Source organism: Megalops cyprinoides, chromosome 14, assembly GCF_013368585.1.
Source record: "Megalops cyprinoides isolate fMegCyp1 chromosome 14, fMegCyp1.pri, whole genome shotgun sequence".
NCBI classification, from domain to species: domain Eukaryota; kingdom Metazoa; phylum Chordata; class Actinopteri; order Elopiformes; family Megalopidae; genus Megalops; species Megalops cyprinoides.
In genome coordinates this window covers 25,418,457-25,443,277 of record NC_050596.1, presented here as the reverse complement: position 1 = coordinate 25,443,277, position 24,821 = coordinate 25,418,457, and the positions used below count along the sequence as shown (strand labels likewise).

Genomic DNA, 24,821 nt, shown 5'->3' with positions numbered 1-24,821 from the left:
ATCACATGTCAGAAAGACTGCCCAGTCCTGGCATTCTCTTCCCCCTCCCCCCCGGGCTGCCCACCAGCATCAAGCCCAGACTTACCCTGCCTGGCTCCCTGGATCTCACACACTTGCAACAGTGACAAGTGGAATTAAACTGTTCGGCGAACTAAGATAGGGGAAGAGGCGCCGACAGCCTACAAACGCATGTGGTGCGATGATCAGGAAGCCTTGGCAGGGGACAACCGCTGTAGTTACAGTGTGGGGGAGACTGCATTGCACCACTGTAGGCCACACTGAAACCTGCACGCTTCAACTAGTGGCAGACAACTTCCTAGATCTTTCTCAAACTTCTTTTTGAAAAGAATATGAGAACAAGAATTTAACATATCTAAAAGAACGGTGTGGGTGAAAGAAAAGAAACAGCTAAGCAGGTGCAACATTTAACTAACAAAGTCAAAGTCGCTACCTGCCCAACCCCTCTAGTCATAATTTCGGAGGGTATAAGGTCTAGCTAATAAAAAAAAATCAAGACAGTAAATTGTGTTATTGCTGAGTCACACGTAAATGATTTTAAATGGGATTATCATTCTGACAAGAACAATTTGTGCTATATTCTTGTGAAATCTGTGCCTCACAAATCACAGTGACAAACCTAACATATTAGCTAGTTGGCTAACTAACATTGCTAACTGCAAACTGTAGCTAGATGGAAACATTGCTAGCTAGCTGGCTAACTACGTAATCCCATCAGCGAGAAAGCCAGCTAGCGTACTAGCCAGGAAAGGAGCAATTAAATGGTTAACGTTACCAAAGCAAAACACATCTAGTTTTGTTATAAGTTATTTCCGCTAACACAACAAGATGTAAGTGCAGCAGCTCTTCATAATATGATCATGTCTCCTTTGTTTTCGCTGAAATTAGCTGTAATACAGGGATGCAGCAGGCTAATGGTTCTCTTGTTGTTAGGTCTAGCTAGCTAGCTAGCTGTTTACCTGCTCCGAGTTTGAGAGAGAGCTCCGTCTTACATCATAATCAACAGTCCACGGAAACAGTCCCGGCCGCCACTGCAGCGCCAGATCAATATTTGCACTTCACGCACCGGCGACCTAAAGGAAATATTACGGAAATCCTCAGTTACTCGTTCAGACAGGGTTTAACTCCCAGGAACGCCGCTTCAGCGGGCCAGTATTAGAAGCGGAAGTACAGTGTTCGTTTCGTCTTAGAAATTTGCCCGACCACATTTCAGGGACCTCGCTGTAGTTCCGCTTTAATTTTTAGCTATGAGGCGTATGTCATATCTGAAGCAAAGTGAAATACAAACAACGACTGTGATATGTCGTTATTTTATAATACTCTGTGTCGTTTTGTTGGATGCACTTTGTGCGCGACTTTGGAGTCGCTCTGGATAAGAGTTTCTGCTGGCTGTCAAAAATGTGGTCTAAATGTAAATGTATTCACACCTTGCAAATTGCATTTACACGTACATGTATCACACTCGTGCCGCAGATTCACCACACAGAATTCAGTAACACAAACTCCACATTTCCTTCTCTCAGCTGTTAATTTGACGTAAGATTCCAGTTCTTGAACAAGGTGACCATTGCAAACCAGGTGAAGGAATACAGTGTGTCCTCCTGGGTCCTGCAGACAGATACTCTCCCTTACCTATCTCCTCTCATTTTACCTCTCTCCTTCTCTCTCAGGCAGAGACTTAAACATGGCATATAAAATGTGACCTTGTTACTGAACCAGGCATTCAGGTCTGGAGGCCACAGACAAGCGGATCTTTAGCAGTAACTCAGGCTATTTTGACCATGGATATTTTTTTCCTTACTCATTATTGCTAAGCCAGAGTATCATTTATGTGTTACAAAGCTGGGATCAGCAATAAGGATGCAATGTATAAAGTATGAACTTTTGAGAGAACTTAAAAGGATTCAAAGAGACAAAAGCTCCGTGTGCAAGTTATGTGTGCAAGTCCCCAACCTAATAGTGTACTATGGGAAAGACTATCACAGACACATCATTAAAACTATCACTTTAACATTTTTTTATATATATTGCATTTAGATGGTGAACTCCATTACCCTTTTGCTGGATGTCAGGGTTTCTGTTTGCACAGTAATTTAAACTGCATCCAGGAGGTGAGGTGAGGATCTTGCTCACCACAGAACAATGTCACTTTGAAGCCACACAGAGCATCTCTGAGACCACACAGAAACAGTCTTCACGTGAATAGCAGAAACCACTTACCAAAAGGTGTTGAGGAAGGAACAGAAATAGTGTTTTGTTTTGGATAATATGTTTTTTACAGATACTGTATATTTTATAACATAATTTTGACACAGTCATGTATTGATACAAAGCTCTGTGAAAAGCTCTGTATGACACAAAATTTACAAACAGCACTACTGAAAAGGCAGGCATGCTATGTTACCAGGCAGAACTGCCACACCAAACATGTGATTCACCCACACAGTGAACATTCTGCATGCACTGTGGCAAATTTATATGATCCTAAAGACATTTTGTATTGAGTGTGGTTACACCCACAATAGAAATGACATCACTGCAATTCTTATATAAAGGGAGAGTGAAGCCATGGGGTGAAATCCTCATTGTGAAGAGGCTGAGTCAGACTATTTTTTAATTGCTTGTATTTAAAAGCATACAGGAACGGAGCAGATAAGTAGAGCACTGCATTAAAACATTACATCAGTTAAGAGGCAGTCTTTCTTTTGTCACAATAACAGAAATTATTCCCATAATTATTCTTTTCACTTCATTGTATTTTGCAGAGTGTGAAATCATTTCCTATTCCAATTCATATACATGAAATTTACTGTTGGAACAAGCAATCTGAGCTAAGATTCAGCCAGACAAATACATTTATATGTACATATATATGGGCATTTACTGGAACAACAACAGCAGTGGTCAAGCAGGAATTTGAAACTGTAATTATAACTGGTCAAGTTATAAGTTCACTTCCCAAATCAGACAGGGACCTTTGACACATATACTCTTCCCTGTCAGTCATTCTGCACCAGAAAGTGTGACCCTCTGTAGTAATAACAGAAGAGCTGGACGCTTTTTGCAGAATAAAGGCACTCTTTACTGAAATGTAATGTTCTCATATCTCTCACTGCTATCCCTTGCAGTGAGAGATATGAGGTGCTGCATATTGACAAGCACCTAATATGTTTAACTGTTTACTTTTCCATTACTATTTGGCATTTATACCTAGTGAAAATGTTAGATGTATTCTGGTTTTCTAAAGCAAATGCTATTTGAAAATGATGTATTTTGTTAAAAAAAAAAAGACAAAAAAATGAAATAAATTTAAAGCATACCCTTGCCCTATCCAAGCTGTATCCCAGATACACATACGTGTTGTCACATGCACAGATCAGTACATGCTGTACCATCTCGCTCATCCTAAATATCACCCTCCTCTGACAAAGGAGGGAAAGACAGATACCCGCTGGAGCATGAACCACTCAGCCATGGTAAGAGCAGTCAGTTCGGTACACTCTAAACCATTAATATGTCCATCACGCCCACACTGGAACGTGTCAGATATACAGTTGAATCTTAAGGGCTGGCATGACAGTACATTACAAAGCAAAGCGCACATCATTTTGAGACAGTTTTTCCGTACCCATCCAGATCGCCTAAAACGAAAGATGCGAATAAACCAAAGGGATGGGAGTTTGGCATTAGCAGTAATTGGTCGGGAAAAGATCAGACACAGGCCTCTTCTCCCATCTGTGGTCCAGGGGAGCCTGTGGCTACAAATAACCTTCACTAAAAGGGCTGAATGGAAGGCAGCCTGACTTGTTAAAAGAGGAACACTTCCTGGAGCACAGCTTATACGAATCACTTTCTATTTCTTTGTCGAGTTACAAGAACAGAAAAGGACAGCATACCAAGCAAACAATTTTTTGAAAAAGTAATAAAAATATGGTCTTGAAAAGAATTTCCGTCGAGATGTATTTACTTCCTGTGCTTTGCATAATACATTTAGCATATGTAGGGGATACGTTGGTGGAGGCCAAATGTCTTAAAACCGTCTTAAAGATGTTTTGGGAGCAAAATTTATTTTAGTACAGTTCAGTACAGTTTTAGTACAGTTTATATGGATGCAGAAGTTTGAAAGCTGGCAGCTTGTGAACCATTGACAGAAGAACTGTGAGACATTACTCATGGTCCCATGGTTGTAGTCAGTGTTTAATGTTCTGTTTCATAAACAATATGGGAGACAGAGGGAGAGAAACAGACTGACTTCAAGCATTAAAACTTACTAAACAATTCTGTAATTTCAATCTATTCATTGTAACTTGGAGTCAAATCTACCTGATTTTGTTTGACCCCTTCAGTGTGGTGAGTGGTATTAGATTGTCTTTTTACACCTAAAGAACCTAGATTTAATTGGGTTTACCCAAGCATTGCGGCATGATCGGCCACAGAGACAGAGACTGAAACAATAATACACTTTGAAATGGCCTCCTTCTCCTCCTAGCACTACAGAAACATCTGCAGTATGTCTGTACAACAATGCATCCATGTAGAACAATGCCATAATGCAAAATCTGCAGTTTTCCATTTTGTTGAACAAGAGTTTTGTGATCAATTTTTGACAAGGCAATCTCCATTGTGTGCTTGATTTGGAAAACCTGTTCCACTATTCCAAGCATGACTTTTATAAATGCTGCATGATTTCTGTGGAACAATGATCAAGTGAGCTATGTATTAGTGTATTAATTTGACACAGCAAAAACAATCAATTGATTATCCCATTCATCATTTTCTCTTTCTCTCTTCCTGTAGCTGTAACCTGTTTCCTTGAGGGAAACATGGATGGCTACTACACATCGACTGGTTGTCATTTTCCCGTAAAAAAATCTGCCAAAAGTCTGCCAAAATCAGCCCATCGGCTCATTACCATGGCCCACCTGGGCTGAGCTATTTTTTTTTTTTTTTTTGCAATGTTCTGGATTTTGAAGCTTGATTTAAGATGATTTATTAATATGGATTGTTGTTCTAAACCTACTTTTGTTGTTGCAGTCACAAACCACCCACGCCTCGTGTGGCAGCAGAGGAGAGAGTATTCATGAATCATTTACCAACAGGCTGCACACTGTGTAACATTTCAGCACGGCAGGTTGGGTTATGCAGAAATAGAGCTACTGTAGGTGCATTCTAATTCTAACGCTACCTTTGTACGTGCCTCTTTCAGGTAGTCATACACATTGTTCCACGGTGGAGCTGCTGCCCAAACAGGATTTTCAAAAAAAAAAAAAATCTCCAACCCACTCAGTGATCAGACATCTGCAGCCAATTCAGTTGCACTAATGTATTACTCTGACGAAGCTGTGTTTACCCTATCCACAATTTCCTGTTTGCTTGAATCTGTGATCTATAGGTCAAAGTTCTGATTTAGTCAGAACATTCTGGATTCAGCCCATTGTCAAGACTCCTGACATCAAATATCAAGTGAGGGAAAGGATAAGGACTATCGTTATCTCATGTGTTTTGCAACCTTTCAGAGCCCCAGTTGACAGAGTACCTCCAGCACTCGTTCTGTGAAACAGCTGAGGCGGCTGGGGTTATATTTCGGATGCACCCTCTGCCTGTCCCTCCAGGATGTCTGAGACAACTTCGCGTTCCCCTCATTTAAGGAGGCAGAACTGCACTACTGAGAGGGGAATGAGAAATGTGAGTCTGCCTTGATGCTTGGGGGGGGGGGGGGGGTGCAGTGTTTGCACCTGGTGAGGAACAAATCCTTTCCTCATGAACGTTGGAGGCAGAACCAGAACCCTCTAAAAACCGTGTCATTAATGAAGCCTTAGAACTGAGCACTGCATCCTCCCCGTCCACCAATTTAGTTTTTTTTCTGATTGTTTTAACAGATGGAGGTAATTAAGTCCCTGCAGTGCCGAGCTGGGCGAGCGCACTGCCTGAAACAGGAGATGAGTCACACTCTGCAACCCCCCCACCCCCCCCATGCTCAGCACAGAGTGGGGGCCGAGAGCTCACTTCAAAACCGCCACGGATCGATTTGCGCTGCCCTCCACTTTAACCCTGTTGTGTATAGTGTGTGAATGCATTTTCCAATATAAAGCTCGGTCAAAACCAGCTGGGACTAAAACCTGTGCATGCAGCAGTCCTGGGAGTATCAGGGATGCAAAATGCTGCATTATCAGGAACTCATGCTGATGAGGGTAATTACTGTAACATCAACACAGCCATGAGCATACCGCACAAAACAGATCCTGCTATATGATTGTCTGAGGGATCTGGATCAAAGTGAATGAATATGTCCACAAGATGTCATCATTTCCAGTAGCAAAGAGATGTAAGCCCTCTAACCAATTTTGATCATCACTTAGATATCAGGGGCCTTCCACACCTTCCTAAAGTTTCTGTTTTTACTTTAGAGGTCTTTTCCTTTTGCAGGATTACTTTAAGTGGTTGGAGTCTGGATTAGTCTGGGTTTTTCCTAATACTTGATCAGTACTTGTGGGAACTGGCTACTTAGATCTGCATGATTAAAATGCTGATAGTGAATTCATTTGCATTCGGGACTTGTGATTTATGCTATCCGTCACTCTTGAAAATTAAATGAAGTTGAAGATCCAATGATGCTAATGAAGGTAAGGAAATATAGTGATTTGCTCTAATCATCTTTATCTTTAAACTCAATTTATTCAGCCTAGGAGTGACAAGGGAATATTGGAGCAATTCCGTAAATACAGGCTGTGTCCGTTACACATTTCCATCTTTTCAACTCCTAAAATGAGAGCATGCTGTGTTTGTGGCTTCTGGAAACAGAAATAATTGAGCTGTAGCCAGGCAACGGCTGTTCTGTCAGTCCTGCCAAATGCAACAAAGAGAGTGGTCAACCGCTCAATCACGAAGGACTTCATGAGAGGGAGATGGAGAGGGAGACAGACAGACAGACAGACAGAGCAAGTGAGAGAGAGGGACAGATGGGGAACAAGGGATAGAGAAAGAGAATTATTCATTTTTAAATTACTATATTTAAGGAAGAAAAGGAACAGACAGTATGCTTAAGTGGTCCCCCCATATACTTCTAAGTGTATCTAATTCCTCATTTAACCCGTGTGCTGTTATTTTTTGTTTGGCCATATAAATAACTTGCTAGCATTTGGTAAAACATAAAGAAATGTAATTCATTCCAATAGAGGCGTTTGAACTTGGAGCTGAAGAAAAAGATGACGCTAAAGAAGAAAAGAGAGAAAGAGACAGTAAGTCAATAAAAACACGCTGCGTGGGAACGTTGCCTCGGGGCTGGGAAATCATGCTTTATTGAATGAATAAAAGAAACAGGCAAACAAAAATCACACCAGGGTTCTGCAGATATAAACACTATTTTGCCTTTAATAGAGAGTATATTGTGAGGCCTCTATTCTAGGGGGGCTTGCGTGGGTTAAGTTGATGGTTCAATCACATCCAAACCGGAGAGGGGAATACATCATTTTCTGTCATGCTATTTCTCAGTTTAGCTATCAATATGTTTTTGGCTTGCTAAATTGAGTTTGTTGTGAATTTTCAAAGTTCCATAGGCTATCCTGACACTGATGACAAACGTCTGCCATTTTCTGGTAAAGTTACATAACGAGGGTGATTTTTTGGACAGTTCCAAAGAGCAGGAAACATCCTGGAATCCTGGTATCTGTACTGGGCTTTTTTAAATTTTGGCCACTGTTGACATTTTTTGCAGTCAAAATTTTTCTGAGTGCTGTCACGAAAATATTTAGACAGGCTCGGAGCAAGTTAGCAGGGAAATCTACAGTGTATCTGAATTATTTATACTTTCATAATCCAGTCTGGATTTGACATGGCTGTGACCAGCGCCAAGACAAGCCTTATGCATCTGTTATTGCGACATTCACCATTTCCAACAGAATCCAGCAGGTGACACTCACCAGTTTGGCAACTGGAGGCAAAAGACACAACCTGCCAGACTCAAAAGCAGGGATATGAGCGGAAGGGGGATTACGCTATCATTTGCATCTGCTCACACACAGATGTAAAGCCATTATGAGGGAAGAATTGGATGCTGGATAACACATTACATTGCTGTACATTATTGCATTATATCTGCAGCCTGATAAAATGTGGTTTTCTGTGTCAGTGTATGTATTCTGGGAGAGCTCCTTGTGTGTGGGAGCTCTGTGCTCTGGTTGACTCATCTCTGGAGGCCATTATGGAGGAGGGAGGTGAGAAACCAGCAAAATGGCTCTCTTGTTTGAATGCCGTCCATTGGCTGGTCTGAACAGTCTGGTCTTTTTAAGGGGAGAGATGTGGAACTGGCACACCCTACCATCTGTATCAAGAACTTCAGAAGAGACGCATTCAGAAACATTTCAGAACAAGTCCTGCTCTACTCATAGCGATTGACGCTTGATTTTTTTTTTTTTTTTTTTTGGGAGGTTGGGTGGGTGGGGTCATTAGGGGAGGGGAAATAGGGGAGAGGATTCTCTATCAAATTCCAAAAACAAAACTGAATTTTTCATCCTGCTAGGATAAACTTCATGTCCACAGCAGATAAGCCCTCTATTTGTTGCAAGATCCTTATCAAATGAAAGGATTAGATATCAATAATCTTCCCTTGACATTGAGCTCAGGTACTGACAGCATTAGCATTTAAGAGAAGATGATGTTTATTTTATGAGGCCCATTTCAACCAGACTGCAAATTCAATCAAATCTAATTCAGTTAAAGGTTGTACCTATCCTATAGAAACATGATTGAATAACTTAAAACCTGGCTCTTCAGAACTGGCACCAGAGACCGACTTTAAACACAAAATCAGTTTTGACCACAGCTATCACTCTTCTGAAGTAAAAATCTGATTTTTTTTCCCACGTAAAATCATTTCTTGGTAGCAGGCAGCAAAATTGTCATTATTTTTCATTAGCTGAGCTTCCACAGGTGAAGGTACTGAGATAATTCAGGGAGTTTCAATTCAACACCTCCTATAAGGTTTTAAATATTTCTCACTTTAGCACAATCTTATTGGATGTCAGCTCACCTTGGTAGCATCTCCACGGTGACAGCTCTCTGCTTGTATGTGTCTGATATCTCATCAAACATTCAGCTGGATTAGCCGTTGCTGATGACCTCAATGTTCTCTGACTATTTGCTCTTGATTTTCATCAATTAATGCTCAATAATTCCCACCACCTTTGAACTGAAGCAGTTTACATGTGATGTTCTCATGAATATCTTTTATAACGGATACAATCCCATACCAGTATCCATATCCCTCCATGGTCCACTGCTCCCACTTCACCTCTACAACTTTGACAGGATAATTCAGAGATGAACATTAGTACCTTATTATCTTTACATGAACACATGCTACCCTGTAAAAATGAAACTTCTTTGCTCTATGCCAAATTCATATAATGTTAATGTATGAATAAACATGAACAGGAACAGGTGATGTCAAAATATGTTTCTGTAAAAAAGGTAACCTCTAATGCTGATTCAAACTCTCACACACAGACCATTCATTTCAAAAACCTTCAAAAACATACACACCATCTATTTCAAATCCTCTTATACCCTCTTTACAAGTGAACCATATGGTCAGCACTCCTTCATGTGTGTGTTTGCTAATGCTAAATAAGGTAATTAAGAGAGAGACCAGCAGAAGAGTGGGGATTTGTTTCATGTGATTGGGGGAATTTGGCATTTATATGTGTGTAGATTATTTTTCAATACTTTTGACAATGTTGGTCTATTTTCCAAATGGGGCTTCAGTTGCTTTGTAAATACACCTCTTTCACCACCAATGTTTAAAAAAAATCCAAAAGCTCAGGTTGACAGGAGATTCACGCAGTCATGCAGGAAAGTAGCCAGTGAAACTACTGATGCTCGGTCTTTGGATTACCAGATACACTGTCAATTTATGCGCTCTCTCTAAAGGCAAGCTGTCTGCCACACACACACACACACACACACACACACACAATATATATGTCATTTTTTCCCTGGGAGTGTGGGGATGTAGTGAATGCAATGCTCCAATACACACACCACTTCATGTCAACCACAACTTTTTTCCAGCCTCAAGTCCTACAGTGCACCAGGAGGGCAAAACTCAGACGGGGGGGATAATCAACTCCTTGACATGCTTATCATTACCTGAGCAACTCATTAACACCTGATCGGTCTCAGGGAGCAGAGAGCGGCACGACGACGGCGCCCCGACTGACAAAACCTTATCCCAATAGAACAAAACTGAAGAAACAGCTGTAAGACTCAGCTTGGCCAGCTGTGTCACCGGGGAACCATAGATCCATGCAATAACAGTACTGTAGCTGCTCTGCTGGCCCACACTGCACAGCATTGGCCAGAAGTGGAATAGATGAACAGAGAGAGTGAAGTTGGATTGGACCAGGGTTGTTACTCAAAGCGATGCATCTATCACAGACAGACACACTCAGCCATTTTCCAACACTGAGGACCACTATAATTATACTAGACAGACAGACAGACAGACAGACAAGCAGACAGGTAGGCTAGAGCAGACACAGCCTGTACTTACCATGACATCATAATTTCCCCCATCAATCAGAATGTGTTTATGGTAGTCTGGCTGCGACTGATGACCTGTTTTGCTGCTCACTAAATACTCCCCGCACCCATCCAACACCATAGTAAGAGATGGAAAGAGAGAGGAGTGACAGCTGGCCTTAGCGTTTTCACATTTGCCAGCATCAGCCTCTTGCGCGTGTAGTGCAGAGGACAGAGAGGCACTGGCAGGCATTCAGCAGCGGGCAGGGCCTCCTCCTCAAGCAGAATGGAGCTGTCTAATGGAATCTCGCCCGACCTGACATCGGCCTGTCGCGCCGGCAGGGACAGTGCCAGCGCGGCGGTGTCGCGGGTCAGCGCGGATGCGTGGTCGGACAGCCGACCCGTTCGTCAGAGGGCCGTGGGTACAGAGCTCTGAGTCACAGGGTCCACTGTCAAAAAAAAAGCACCGTGCAAGAACTGCCAGATGGCAACATGCCAGAGAACACAGGGAGAGAGGACCGAGAAGCACCTGATTAACAGCATGAGGAGCCACATGGACATTTAGGAGAAGGTTGCTTCGGAGTGAGGCTATTACTCTTGCAGAACCAGTGGGGGATTTGAAAATAAAACAGCCTGCCTCAAAGACAGCAAGGCGGACCAGTGCTCTGTGCAGCTCCTCCAAATTCATTCCTTCACAAACAATAAAAACTACTTATAAGTAATTCAGAAATCCAGTTCCAGACCCCTCCAGAGTTAGACCATCATAGAGCAGAACCTAGCCTAAAGAGAAATATATCTGGATCGTACGTGAGGTTTTGCATTGCTATGCTGTGTGAGATACTGAATTTTCTTTTACATTTCATGTACTAAAAGCCTTAATCAAACAGTCAGCGAATCACTGGAGATACTGCAAAACTGGAAAACAGGCTATGAGATCAAAGCGGTCAGCAAGCACACATCTGGGAGACAGAAGAGCACTTCATTCAAATTATTATCACTGTATGCGTATTGTTATGCAGAGAAAGGCAGATCTGTGCAATGCATAAAACTGACTCTGACAGGAGCACTAAAGGTCACAAGCACTAAACTCCTTACTGGCACTGTCTCAGCGATAATGAGCTCTGAGAAGAACGCACACACATACACACTCAAGCAAACACACTAACACATGCAGACACATAAATAACAGCATGAGTCATTTCAAACAGAGATACATAGGGGCTGCTTCAAATCTCTTGACAGTCTTAATCAGTTGCTTAGAAATAAAATTGACAGGTATGAGTATTAAGAAATATACAGCAACAGTTTCACGCTTCCTCTGTTGGACTACACTTTCTTTAAAAAAAAAAAAGGCAGCAAGGCTGGGAGTGGTACAATCATGGTGTGTTCTTTCATGTAGACATTTTAACTGTCACCACAGGCAACCCACACTCTGAGCTGAAGAAATCTGAGAAGTGGGAAGCCTTTCAAAATACACCTAACTAAGCAAAGAGGACGTGCCTGGTCTTCCTGCACAGTGATGCAATTTACCAAGACCCAATTGCATGTTTGCGCCATTCCTCTGAGCTCTGCACGCTTCATTACCCGGCGAAAACAATGATTCAGCCGCCAACTCCTCACAGATGCCCCTCCGGCCTCATCGTGACAACAGTTCGTCACCCATCTGTCTGCCCTCTCTCTTCGGTACTACATCCAGAGGCTGAATGCTGGGTGCTCTACCCAGAATCCCCCACTACCTCCCCCCCTCCACTACCACCAATCCAAAAAAAAAAAAAATTGGAGCAGTGTTTGCTGTCTTTTATTGTAGGAAATAAATACAGTATCTGACAATGTAATGACTCTGGGGTGGTGCCACCTTGGTGTAGAGGGGTTCCCTTGAGTGGTGTGGCCTAATGTCAATCTAGCCAACAATCTTCAATCACCGTGCCGTTCTGGCTTTGATCTGAATCAAGCACGGCACAGATGGAGTGTGTTAGTGGAACATATGAGTCCATTAAATGACAAAAGGTAGCTTCAATCCATTGTGCATTGGAAACAAGAAATCCCATTGAGAATGCTGTTGGGAAAGAGAGTGGTGTTGCAGGGAGGAGCTCAAATTTGCCAGGAGGTTGAAAACACAGCATGACATCATACAGATCCTCCAGAATCACATTAGACATTTAATGGTTTCTGGAAGCGGTAACATTTGTGTCAAGGCAACAGTTAACAGTATAATGGGTGGTAGTGTGCTAGAAAAGAAGATATCTGTCCCTTTTGTGTGGGCAAAATTAAACTCTAGGTCATTATGCTTAAATGTTGCATATAGGGAGCCTGTATCTGTCCAGACCTTGTAGCATCCAGTGTAGTAAGTTATCAAATCTGTTATATTTTGTATCAAAGTACTCAAGCGTCAGGAAACATCAGTGTCCCTGGAATCTCTATCTCTAACTCCCTGAACTTGAATGTAACACTTTGATCTTTACTCACCCTTCCACCATGATGCCATCAGAATCCTTCACCTTCTGAGTGGGTCATCTCCTTCCTCTGAGACACACCAGCCAGCACATGACATTGTCAGAGACGCTCTTTCGAAATTATGGGGCGATTTTCACATTAAGGTAACATGACTGAAATGGGGTGAGAGTGTTGCGTGTTAGCTGTGCTGACTGGGTGGGGGGGGGGGGGGGGGCGGTTCTGGGAGGTTTGTGCGTGCTGTCCACGGAGTAACTGCAAACCGGAGGTAATGAAGACTGCGGTGCTCAGAGGATGTGATCAGAGTGATCGGAGCTCACTGTAATTCATCACGCCCATTGATCCACGGACGCAGGTACACGGGTTAATGAGGCTGAGAGAGTGATCCATCTGCAGAGCCAGCTAATGTGTGCGTGTGTGTGTGTGTGTGTGTGTGGGTGTGTGTGCGTGCGTGTGTGTGTGTGTGTGACGTGACATTACCACAATGTTACAGTAACACTGGAGGAATGTTGGGATAAGGAAGCATCCCATGTTAGAGAGCAATAAGCACAGAGGCAGTCTCATAGATGCAGCAGGGGAGAAACTTTAGCAAACCTGTTTAACAAACGTCAGCTGTCAGTAGCTCTGCATACCTTCATTTTATGTGTCGTGGTGACAGTACACACAGGGACTATTATGATGCATGGGCGGTCCACATGCACAGTACTTGGCAGTAAGAGGAGAGGTTTGTCCTCTGCTGTGGGTCTGACACACGTGAACAGACACACACACACACACACACACACACACACACACACACACAGGCATGCACACAAACACACAGTACACACACTGACATGTTCACTCCCTTTCGTCTGATCCAGAACTCTGCTGCCAGCACAGGCTACAACCCCCCCAAAATCCTCTCACATTACCCCACTCCCCCAAACCCTCCGCTGGCAACTGCTCGTCACTCGCTTCGAATTCCACACACCGGTGCCTGCTTAAAGGGCATCTAAAGGGTCACCCCCCTCCTTACTAACAGACAATTATCTGGCTGTATACCCCTGCTGGACCACTCCACCTCTTCAGGTTGCCTGTCTGTCCCTTCCCTGCTGGGACACTCTGGCCCCCTGAGTGGCGGAACAAGCTCTCCATTGCCATTAGAATGACTGAGTCACCTGCAATCATCTGCCACAGACCGAAAAGTCACCATCTCAGGGAGCAACTTGGGGCCCCCAACCGAGGACTTCTCCCTTCTCTCTTAGCACTTGAAACCATTTTGCACTTGCAGAGTAGCCTTAGTGTGTATTTCTACACACTAGGATTCCTTATTGTAGCACTGTACATGTATTTACAATGTGTTGAACGTGTTGCTGCCTTATTTCTATTTTAATGTTGATAATTATGCTCCTTATAGTAAGAACTGAGTGCTCTCTAATACGCACGTTGCACTACACGACAGCATCTGTGAAGTGAATAAATATAAATGCCTTGTTAACCATCCCTTTTTGTCACATTTATTTCTGTTTCAGGCTTTCCACTGGCAGATCGCATGGATACAGGCATTACAGCCCCCTCCAGCATAAATGTGTCTATCACTGGATACACAAGACATTAATGTATTATACACAGTTACCCAGAGGAAAGGAACATAAGTCAGAAACACAGACTGGGGTGTAATATGCGCTTTACATCATATTCCGCCATCACAAGCAGTGATGCTTTGAAAAAGGGGATACCTGCACACAACGTGTGCTACACAAAAACAAAGTTGCACTCCTCATTTTCTGTGAGGTAAAATAGAGGTTTACAGGTGCAGTGCAGAATGTTTTTTACAGCCAAATGAACATCATTTGAATTCAATTGATTAAAACCTTTAAAATTAGCGCAGGGGGTGTTTGCCTGGGAAAGCACTGTGCTTGCTTGCCCTCTAGTGGACATATTGTTACTCAATAAACTTCTTGTGACATGTTTTTTTGCACCAGACACAGTGCTCTTCCTTAAGGTATGATACAGAAATTGTAGGCTATTCTGAGCATTACACCAAAGTAAGTGTTTAGGTATCATCGTTTAGACATTACTGTGTCCCATATGAGATTGAGAGATGTATTTAATTTGCTCTTTCTGTTTACAGTGACAAAATAACGCATCAAGAGCAAATTGCGACTTTGAGTCTCAATGCTCTAGCCCATTCACTTCCAGGAATGCAATAGGGACCTGGTAATTTTGCACTAATTTAATAAAGTAAAAATGTTTGATAAGGAGGAGAAAGCTTGTTCAATATACGTTAAACTATTTTCAGTCTGTGTTTATTCGTCAAGTGGTTTCTTTCAACAATGGAGACCTTAACAACAATGGATACATAATACAATGGAGACATAATATTGCTCATAGCAATATTATGTCATACAGGCTTAATTCCTTTTGGCTCAGTGGTTTATTAAATTTGCGCACAGCCATAATAAAATATTTTGCTGTCAGAACTGTAGTTAAAATTAACCTTGGTGGCTTACAGCCATTCCAAAAGCACAGAAGGCATTTGTAGTGTTGGTGTGATCAATCAGGCTGATGAGTCAGAATAACCCCAACCAAACGCAAGCCTCTGCTGCTCATTTCATACAGAGATTTATTAGATTTGCTGGCTGTTAACTATTACACACCTGATGTGGTATTCACGAAGTGCATGTTTGTCATTATTGTGCAATTGCCTTTTCAAGAATGTATCTTGTTGCAGATCAACAGTCAATACTTAATGGACAAACAATAATTAATGGAGGATAGCGATGTTCCTGGAGATGGAGATCTCCCTTGCCCCAAAAAAGAAATTAAGAAAGCAAGACTGGTGGGAAAAAATGGTTAAAATTACAATAAAACATTAGTTACCTTTGTCACTGTACATTGTTCTTTGCAGGTCATTCCTGGCTCTCTGCCTCCACTTTCAAGCAGAACAAATGTTCCCTCCTCTTTTCTCCATTTTTTCTACCTTTTCTATCTGCGCTTTGGTAGTTTGTTAGAAAATCATGCTGGCATCTGAGTGCATTGGTTTGGTGAGGTTTTGATGGGTCAAAACTATTTGCTTTCTTGCAGCCTCCATTTCACATCTGTGGGCAAAATAACAATAGCAAGAAAGGTCCTTGGTATACCTTTAATGTGGTGTAGGCCAGAAAGTCTAACATGCTGCGCGGCGTTGATCTTGACTGACGGTCATTGTATACTTCCTTCTTTTGTCCAACCAGTGTACTTATATAGGTCAGGTAGTGTTTCACTGGAACTACACTCCTATTTACTTAAGTAGCAGGTGTGATGAATAGACAGATAATTCACCTGTGTGAGTGTAGCCTTATTTTACACTGATCTCACAGTTGTTTTCTGTACATTAGCAATGAATTATCGTTTGGTTGGAGCTTCCTGTCAGGAATGCGGCATGTTAGCCGGTTGTTTTGTTTTCCTTGGCCATGTGCTTTTGTTTTTCCCTGTGTTCCAGCCCTGCCCTGCTCTCCACCCTGTTGCCGCCCACCTGATTGCCTAACTGTCTTCACCTGCCTGCCTGCGCACCTACATCCCGTCTTCTCATCAGCCTTGCCCTATTTAAGTCCCGCTTGTGTCTTGTCTCGTTGCTGGTTTGTCCCGGTTCGCCGTGTTGTTACTCGCCGTTTGCCTTTTCGTCGTGTTTGCCTGCCGGTTCTGTTTTCTTGCCTGTTTTCCCGACTTCACTCCTCGTTCCTGCCCTGTGGTTTTGGTCGCCGTGTCTGCTCTGGTTTTTTGACTCTGCCTGCCTTGACTTCGTTTCTGGATTGCCCTCTGGACTTAATAAACCCGTGTGCCCAGTTTTTTCTGTCTGCGCTTGAGTCCCTGCCTGAGTTCTGACACTTCCTTTGTTTTCCTACGTAAACATTGTACTCTTAATTATCGGCTCTCGCACATGTATTTGCAACACATAATTATATTGCTTACCAAAATGTTCCAGAAGATTGCTGTCCTTCAAAGTTAGTAGAGTAACCCTGAACACGGTTTCCTAAACCGCAGAGTAAAACACTGCCATGCAAAAATAAGCAGTCTCTAAACACAGACTCTAAGAGCTGTACACATAAATATGAGGAAATTTTTCCATAGCACAAGCCTTGGAGAAACAAGGCAAGGAATCAATGCCCTGTTGTCTCTGTGAAAAATGACCCAGATTTGGGTTCAAGAATTAATCCTCTCTGATTAATTTCTGAAAACACACTCCCGAGCAATTAGGGGGAAACTTGCAATTCATCATTTTCCTCATTAACCCTGCGCTCAATCCATTTTTCATACACGCCGTTGGGCTGCCACATGATGTGAGCCAGCCGCTGCAGAATGCTGACCAACACGAATCAATAATGACGTTTCATAAACTTTACATCCATCTCTGCTCAGCGACACCAGGGATTCTGCGCAAGCTACAGATACTTACGGCATCGCATTTTCACCGTGAGGTGGTCCGGGCCCTGTAAACCTGGTCCATAAATCATAATCACTGATTAAATAATTCATCTGCAGGGCCCTGTGTGTTGATCTTTCAAATTAGCTGTGAATCATGAGCGTGGCAGAACTCGGGCCTGCGCCCTGACCCGTACCTGACTGGGCATCATCCTGGCTCATTTTCCTCCTCACCGCCCCTGATTAAGGACCCGCTGCGCACAGCGAGGCGAGCGCACCTCCGCCCCCGGTGCTTCAAAGAGCCACGCTACTCAGATCCCCCACGCCTCATTTCACAGGAATTTACCTCTGAAGCGCCCGAGAATGGGGTGGAAAGATTACGCAGCATCAAACATGCGTTCCGCACAGAGGTCCAATGCGACACGGTTTGAGGAATGGAGGCTCCTCTGAGGTGCATATGCCGTGCTAATGAAAGCAGATGCTTAAAAATAACCTCCTTAGCAAATAACAAATGGGTGAAAGGTTCTGGTGTGGTTACAACTGGCCTGTTGTCAATTTCATGGTAAAAAATAATGTTATAGCAAAGTAATAACAGTGTTATAACCACATTATAAAATCTCTTGAATTGGGAGATGAGTTATTGAACGTTCTAGTCTCTCCATCATATTCTTGCGACCCCAACCTCACACTTTTGACGTCATGGTACCATTCAGCTGCCATCTACATCTAGTATGCAAAATAACTCTGTATCAAGGGGCATGTTGAGCTATATTACTGAAATTATCTGCACAATATGGCACTGCACTCATGGTCTGCCTGTGTAATGGTCTGTCTTGTTGCTGTATTAGTGTATGGCATGCTAGTGTTACAGCTACTCTGCTGTGGTGCATGGTGGGAGATGTAGTATATGGGAGCTTTGGGTTCACATGCCCACTAGGTCAGTAAGGATACGTGCCACTACCAATCATTAGCAAATGGTTAGCAAAGATTCATGCTTTATCATCCAAACAGTCTATTTTTAAAAGGGGTAAGCAACCTGACAGTCCCTGAACCAAATCATTTTCAGCACTTTCACTGTGGGCTTGAATTCCAGTCACATTCATTATGTTACGTCTATAGCACCCTATACATGATTTTGGGCATCCCGTAGTAGGATCACATCAGGCTAATGTGCTAGATAAATTACGAAACCACTGTCAATACCTTTGCAGCAGTGTGTTATAATTTTAACGCGTGTAAACCACTACTGTTAGTGTCTCAACAGAAACTGGTCCCTCTCCATTAGTCACAGATCAGTGATATTTCAGTTTAGTGCAGGCTTGCAGGCCAGTAGGTAGTAATACTTCACTGACATAACCACCTCTGTGTCCTTAGAGGAGACGCCCATCACTGCCAGCAGCCTGGAGAGAGAGACAATTGCAACTAGATGTAAAGTTTTCAAAGCTTCGTCTGTGATGAGAAGGAAACATGGAGAAGAATACAGTGCTATTATTTCAACTGTTATAGCCCCACAGCTATAGCTGCCAATGCATCTGTTCTCTAAGTTGTGAAAGATGTTACATTACATTTTTGGCATTAAGCAGAAGCTCTTATCCAGAGTGACTTACATAGGTTGCAATTTGTACATGTTATCCATTTATACAGGTTAAGGGTTAAGTATCTTATCCAAGGGTACAATGGCAGTGCCCCAGCGGGGAATCGAACTGGCGACCTTTCAGTCACGGGTCCGGTTCCTTACCACTACGCTATACTGCGGCCCGCAGTTACATGCTAACAGCATGTTGCATGCTATTTCAGTGCAAATATTTACATTGATTTCTTCAGAGTCCAGTTGTCAAGCATGGCTGGTATCACCTCACTTACTTGTCAGTGATGTCGTGGGACAGTCTCCTGGCCACCTCTGGGTCTTTTGCCAGCAGGGCCTGGTAGCTGGTAAAGGACTCCACCAGGCCCACGTAGTTGCACAGAGGTACGCAATGCTTTGCCCAGAAACACTCATGCCTGCAGACAGCAGCAGAGCAGCATGAGTCATTTCAGAGTACGCATACTAAAGCAAACCTGGGTATACACACTAAAGCAAACCTGGGTATGCACACTAAAGCAAACCTGGGACCACCATGTTATGACAAGCTTGACTTCTTCACATAACGCCTTGTGGAGGAAATTCGCTGCATTAATATGATTATTTTTAACCTCATATAGACAAGCTTCCTGCGTTGTAGCTGTACGTAACTAACGTGACTTCTGCTTACTCTTTTTAAAAATCGATATATTAACCAAAAATGTTTTTAAGGACCCCACCGATGTTGCAGGCACACCATATTGTTTAACTTATTTATGTGATATTGTTTAGCTTATTTCGGTGATATTATGTAGCTTATGTTTCTACCCTTGCCAGGATGTACCTAGCAGATGGATCCTGTTTTATTTACTCTACCCCCAGTATTTATTTTATTATGGCATTACATATATGACTTTGTCTACACTCTGAGCGCTAGAACTGCAGTGCTCTGTACTTCTTGCCATGAAATAAAGCACCAGTCTCCAGTTGTCCGAAAATTGTTCAGCACACCTCATTTATAGCCCAATGTACCGCTAAGCCACGGTGCCTGACTATGAGTGTAAGCTGTGGATGTGTCCCTCTGCTTTCTGTCTCTCTAGTGTGGACAGGGTAACACTGTCCTACCCAGCTCTTACCATTCCTTCTCTGGATAGGGGATGGAGTCGTACATCTCCTTGTACAGCAAGGCAGAGCTGGGGCCCAGGTAAGCATTGCGATATGGCTGGAGGGCGGCATAAAACTGTTGGGATAAAGTGGAGTTATCTCGGCATGCAGAACAGGTGTGGAACACAGGGAAAGTGCCAAGTTACATCCAGCATCTGGGCTGGATTGTAGGTCTCTGCTACCACCTTCATTGTGGTCTTGTGTTACTATCAATTTTCAACTCAAAGTAGAAAGACATGCAAAATCCTAATTCTTAATAAAAGGTAAACTACTAACAACTATTCAAAAAGAAGCCAAAAATACCATTATGAGTAGTCACTGATGTACAGAATCAAATCAATAAAAAACAGCTATATCTTAACAACATCCATATCCAATATGTTCCATATCATTTGAATCACTGAGATGTAAAACTGCTGGTACTTTGACTTACTACTGAGTCTGTGCCAGAGTGTGCATTTTCATGTGAACAGCGTGTGTGGGTGATTCACAGCGAGTCAGACCTCCTTGCAGACTTCATTGAGTCTCCGGGAGCAGTCGTCGTCTCCGTACTGCAACTCCATATCCAGGGTGTAGTTAAGCAGGGCGAGGCAGCCCCGGGGTTTAAGCAGCCTGTATGCCTCCTGCAGGAACCGTGGTCGGTCGAACCAGTGCGCTGCTGACATGGCCGTCACCAGGTCTGCGGAGGTGTCCGGAAAGGGCAGCTCCTCGGCTGCGCTCTGCCTGCGCATACAGAGAGCAGACAAAAGCATCAGCACTGTGCCTGCGCATACGGAGAGCAGATACGGACATCAGGACTGCGTATGCGCATACAGAGAGCAAACAGGGGCATCAGGACTCTGCTGTCTACAGACAGAGAACAGACATTGGGACTGTGTCTGTGTATGATTGAAACAGATATGAACATCAGGACTGGATCTGTGAATGCAGAGAGTAGACCTCGGGACTCTGCTGGTTCACTGATCCCTCTGTGTCAGCCAATCCACATACTACAAAAATGAGTAAGCCTGCCCAGAATCAGAGAACAACCTCAAAGACCAAGATTTTGAGTGCACAGAAGCATAGACCGGAGACATAGGTTAGTTATTTAACTGCTCAGAAAGCGTGAAAGATGTAGATACTAAAATAATGCTGGCTATAAAAACAAGCAGCTCATTGAAAGTTGTGTTGGTATAATACCTGGGCTACTACACATTTAGATAAAGCATGAAAAACATTTAAATCATCATGATCACATCATTCACCTTGGTATGCACTCACACTGATTAGGGGAGACTCAGAATTGCACAAAAGAAGCAAAAACAGTTGATTGGTTGCTAGGAGCAGCCCCAAGCTTAGCATGTGCTGTAACCATGGTGACCTCACTGGGACAAGGGCCCCACTGTCACAACAGAGGTTCAGACCTTACCCCCTGGCCTACTTTCAACACCCCCTCCCCACCTCTACAGAACTGAACACAGCCTTTGTGAATACATTTATCATTTACCAAGTTTCATCATTCAGATAATGGTTTGATGATTATACTGCACTGAGTCCCTAACCAGGGCACATGCATTCCTAGGAACATATGTCATATTCATTCATTAGTTTATTTATTTATACACTATCTATTTCGCAACATACTTCACTTATTTAAAGGTTCCTACAGCATGCTCCAATTAATATACTTTAAAGGGCACACATGGTATTTTGTATCCTTTTTCACGTTACATTTAGGTTCACATTTAGGTATGCATGTACTGAAAGGGTTTAACAAATGAATATTATTGTAGTTGTGATGACTTCAGGAATGCTTTATTCATACATTTATATCAAATAAAGCATTTTTTATTAATAAGTGTGCAAGTCGTTTTTCCCTGTGATTCTTCCAATAATATTCATCTCATTATTTAGTGCATGCATTTCCCTTTTCAGATTTTCTTACGGAATCCTGTCCTGCTGACAGGAAATTGCTAAATATAGATACACAGTGGTCCCAAGTTGTGAGCCATGCCTTCAGAGTTTTTAAAAGTGCATTTGCAACCCTCTTGACAAAACTGTAAACGCGTCTGTGTAATTTTAGTGAATACCATTCTTCAGAACTGTACTTTCCAATGCTGGAAACATTCAGATTGGTTGTGTTGCTCTGCCTTTTTTTAAAAAAAAAGTAAGCACTCCTGCGATTTGAGATTCTCCATTATGCACCTTTGATGGATGTGTATTGTGTGTGAAAAGACTGAGTCAGTCCTGGCTCTGACCTATAAGAGACATTGGGGGTATGGTTGTTGGTCTGGGCCATCTCCAGCTGGGCGGGGCTGACATCAGTGCCAACTACCTGGTTGAAGTGTGGGGTGAGGAGGACTGTCCCTTGTCCTGAGCCACAGCCCACATCCACCGCCAGGTCAAAGGGCTTCTCCTTCTGCCGTCGCACACAACACGAGACAGGCACAACCAACAGCGCACAGAACAGACATGAGTAATCACTCTAAGAGAGGCGCACCTTTCATTTTCGGGTGCTACTTTATCTGTCCTCTGCACGATTTACAGGCTTAAACTGCCACAGTCAACTACAGAGGCTCCATTTACATTCCATTGTAGCCACTTAGCTTATAGCTAACCTTGTAGCTGGATATCTTTGTAGCTGGATATCAGACGCATATTAATTTGTCATGTCAACTTAGTATACATACAGTATGAAACTTAAGACCCATGAAATAAGTTTATTACTCATGACTACAAAGACACAAGCAGGATGGGACGTTGACAGGCAATACAGGCTTATAAGCAAACAGAGCATATACATATCTGTAAGGCAGTTACAGTGTAAGATAATAGAAAGAAATCTTAGATCCTACAGAGAAAGTCATTTTTGAAGACATGCTGGACTCAGCAAAATCCAGAGCATGAGCAGTCCTAGTATAAGGGTTCAAAGCTGGAGCCTGTTAAAAGCTAGGAAATGCATGCAAGTCAGAAACTGACAAAACATTTCCACTGCTCAAAAACAAAGACATACATGCAGCAAGTTGCAACCTACACAAGAAAACCCACTGGTATTCAGCTCAACCACAGAAAGGACATTGCCCTTAATCCTGCAGAACAATAACAGCAGTGTTCACATAACCTTGGTTCTTAACAGTCTGTCGGTTTGCAGCTCCCACCTTTTTCTCCAGGAAAGTCAGGATCTCCCCGATCAGCTCCTGCGAGGGGGAGACCCTGTACTTCTGGTAGGCGACAGCTTGCTCCTTGCCCTCAAACAAACGGTTAGCCATGGTGCTGCTCTGAAGGAGGACCTCTGGCTTGACACCCCCGGAGCCGCTGGCACCTCCTGCGCTGAACTGAGGTCAAGCACTTAAACACAGCAGCTAATGTAATCTTTCCCTCGGTCACGCGACACAGTGCAGGAAGATAGTGGCTGTGCCCTAATCTGCCAGTGAGAAAAGGAAGCGTGTGACTGGCTACGTCATGTGATGTCATGTTGCAGAGGGAGGGGATAGATGTTATTTGAGACACACTCCGCCACTGTCATTCCAGCACTGGGGCTCTGGAGACAAGTGGGAAACGGGAGGGAATTAAAAAACATGAAACCATGGGGACAGCACAGACAATGCCAAATGGACATCGAGCTGTAATCAAAATGCTGGCAATGCTGAAAAACATTAAATACAAATCTGAAAATAGGTGTTAACACTGCTTTTTTTTAAAATAATCGTGTCTTCTCCCACATTGATCTTTCACTAAGGGACAGCGCAGCAGCAATTTAAGGAAGACAGGTCAATCTGCTGAAAGTGATGTTAGATGCAAAAAACAACGTCTAAATAAAGCAAGGCACAAAACATTACTTTAACATAAGAGTTACATTAATCTTCCAGTTTTATCAATATAACAATTAAAATATTTTATTGCAAATAAGACTAGGGTTTGATAGAGATCTTTTTTTTCCCTCATGATTTTCAACTCATAACTTTTTTGTTTTTTGTTTGGGTTTTTTTTTTTGTTTCTTTCAACTCATGACTTTTGGAAATTTGCAAAACGAGTTCAAAAAGTTTTCTATGCAAATGTGCATCCTGGCATACAAGACAAAAGGGACCTGGGCATATCACACTGAATATGTAGGGTGCATGGATGTGCACTTGGACTGAGTCCCAGTCCACACTTTCTCTCACTCACCCTGAGCAATTCCCCTCAAAATGGCATGAGTCATGTGCCATATAGCATAGCCAATTTGCTAACTGAACTTTCACTTGCCCCTTGGTTTCTCCCCTTGAACCAGTGCACAATACTTCACTTGCTGTCAGGTCATTTTAAAACTCATATAGCTACTCATTAAACTGGTTTACTTGCATCATAAGCTACTCTGAAATGGGATGCGAGTTATACATTTGACAGCAAGGGTTATGGGACACTGAAGCATGAGGAAAGGGCATATATGCCATTTAATTGCATCATGGAATTCAGCTGTTTTGCCAACTCGCAATGCACAAATTAAGTGCTACTTGGGTATTAATGGTGACAATCAAAACATTTCCTTCTTTCTATAGTCTAAACTCTTTATATAACTCTTTATACTCTTTATACCTCTTCACCAGTTGCATCAGCTTGTTTACTGTTGCAAATGGACAGAAGGACGTGACATCATGTTTTGATCTTATTTCTTGGAACTGTGGATAAAGTCTCAATGATGAAGAATGCCCCCATTGTGAAACTCTGCTACAGACCCAAAGATCCACATCCATGTTAACTGCAT

The 24,821-nt window shown here is 42.8% G+C and overlaps 2 protein-coding genes across 4 annotated transcripts in view; both read right to left on the bottom strand.

The window, feature by feature from the left end:
• Positions 1-1,178, bottom strand: part of LOC118788832 (NEDD8-conjugating enzyme UBE2F) — a 63,975-nt gene extending 62,797 nt beyond the window's left edge. The window contains exon 1 of one of the 2 annotated variants that reach the window (XM_036544943.1): positions 978-1,178. The gene's annotated coding sequence lies outside the window, so the exon portion shown is untranslated. The remainder of the gene's footprint in view (positions 1-977) is intronic. The other variant, XM_036544944.1, reaches the window with a different exon arrangement.
• A 15,320-nt stretch (positions 1,179-16,498) lies between these two features.
• Positions 16,499-23,874, bottom strand: zgc:162780 (uncharacterized protein LOC555377 homolog). 2 transcript variants are annotated; one of them, XM_036545260.1, is made up of 6 exons: positions 23,236-23,874; positions 22,336-22,496; positions 20,602-20,821; positions 20,071-20,174; positions 19,237-19,374; positions 16,499-18,773 (listed from the first exon to the last, which is right to left on the bottom strand). In XM_036545260.1, the coding sequence occupies exons 1-6, from the start codon at positions 23,344-23,346 to the stop codon at positions 18,677-18,679; spliced, it is 831 nt and encodes a 276-aa protein (XP_036401153.1). In that variant the 5' UTR covers positions 23,347-23,874; the 3' UTR covers positions 16,499-18,676. The 2 variants fall into 2 exon arrangements, with proteins under 2 accessions (XP_036401153.1, XP_036401154.1); XM_036545261.1 differs by having other exon boundaries at positions 18,721-18,773; positions 19,233-19,374; positions 23,236-23,872.
• Between the last annotated feature and the right edge of the window lie 947 nt (positions 23,875-24,821).

Excerpts from the sequence above, each read along its gene's own strand:
- zgc:162780 (XM_036545260.1), bottom strand. The coding sequence starts at position 23,346 with ATGGCTAACCGTTTGTTTGAGGGCAAGGAGCAAGCTGTCGCCTACCAG. Across the intron at positions 20,175-20,601 it reads TCAATGAAGTCTGCAAGGAG|TTTTATGCCGCCCTCCAGCC; the intron begins GTCTGACTCGCT and ends TTATCCCAACAG. Across the intron at positions 19,375-20,070 it reads CCCTATCCAGAGAAGGAATG|GCATGAGTGTTTCTGGGCAA; the intron begins GTAAGAGCTGGG and ends TGCTGTCTGCAG.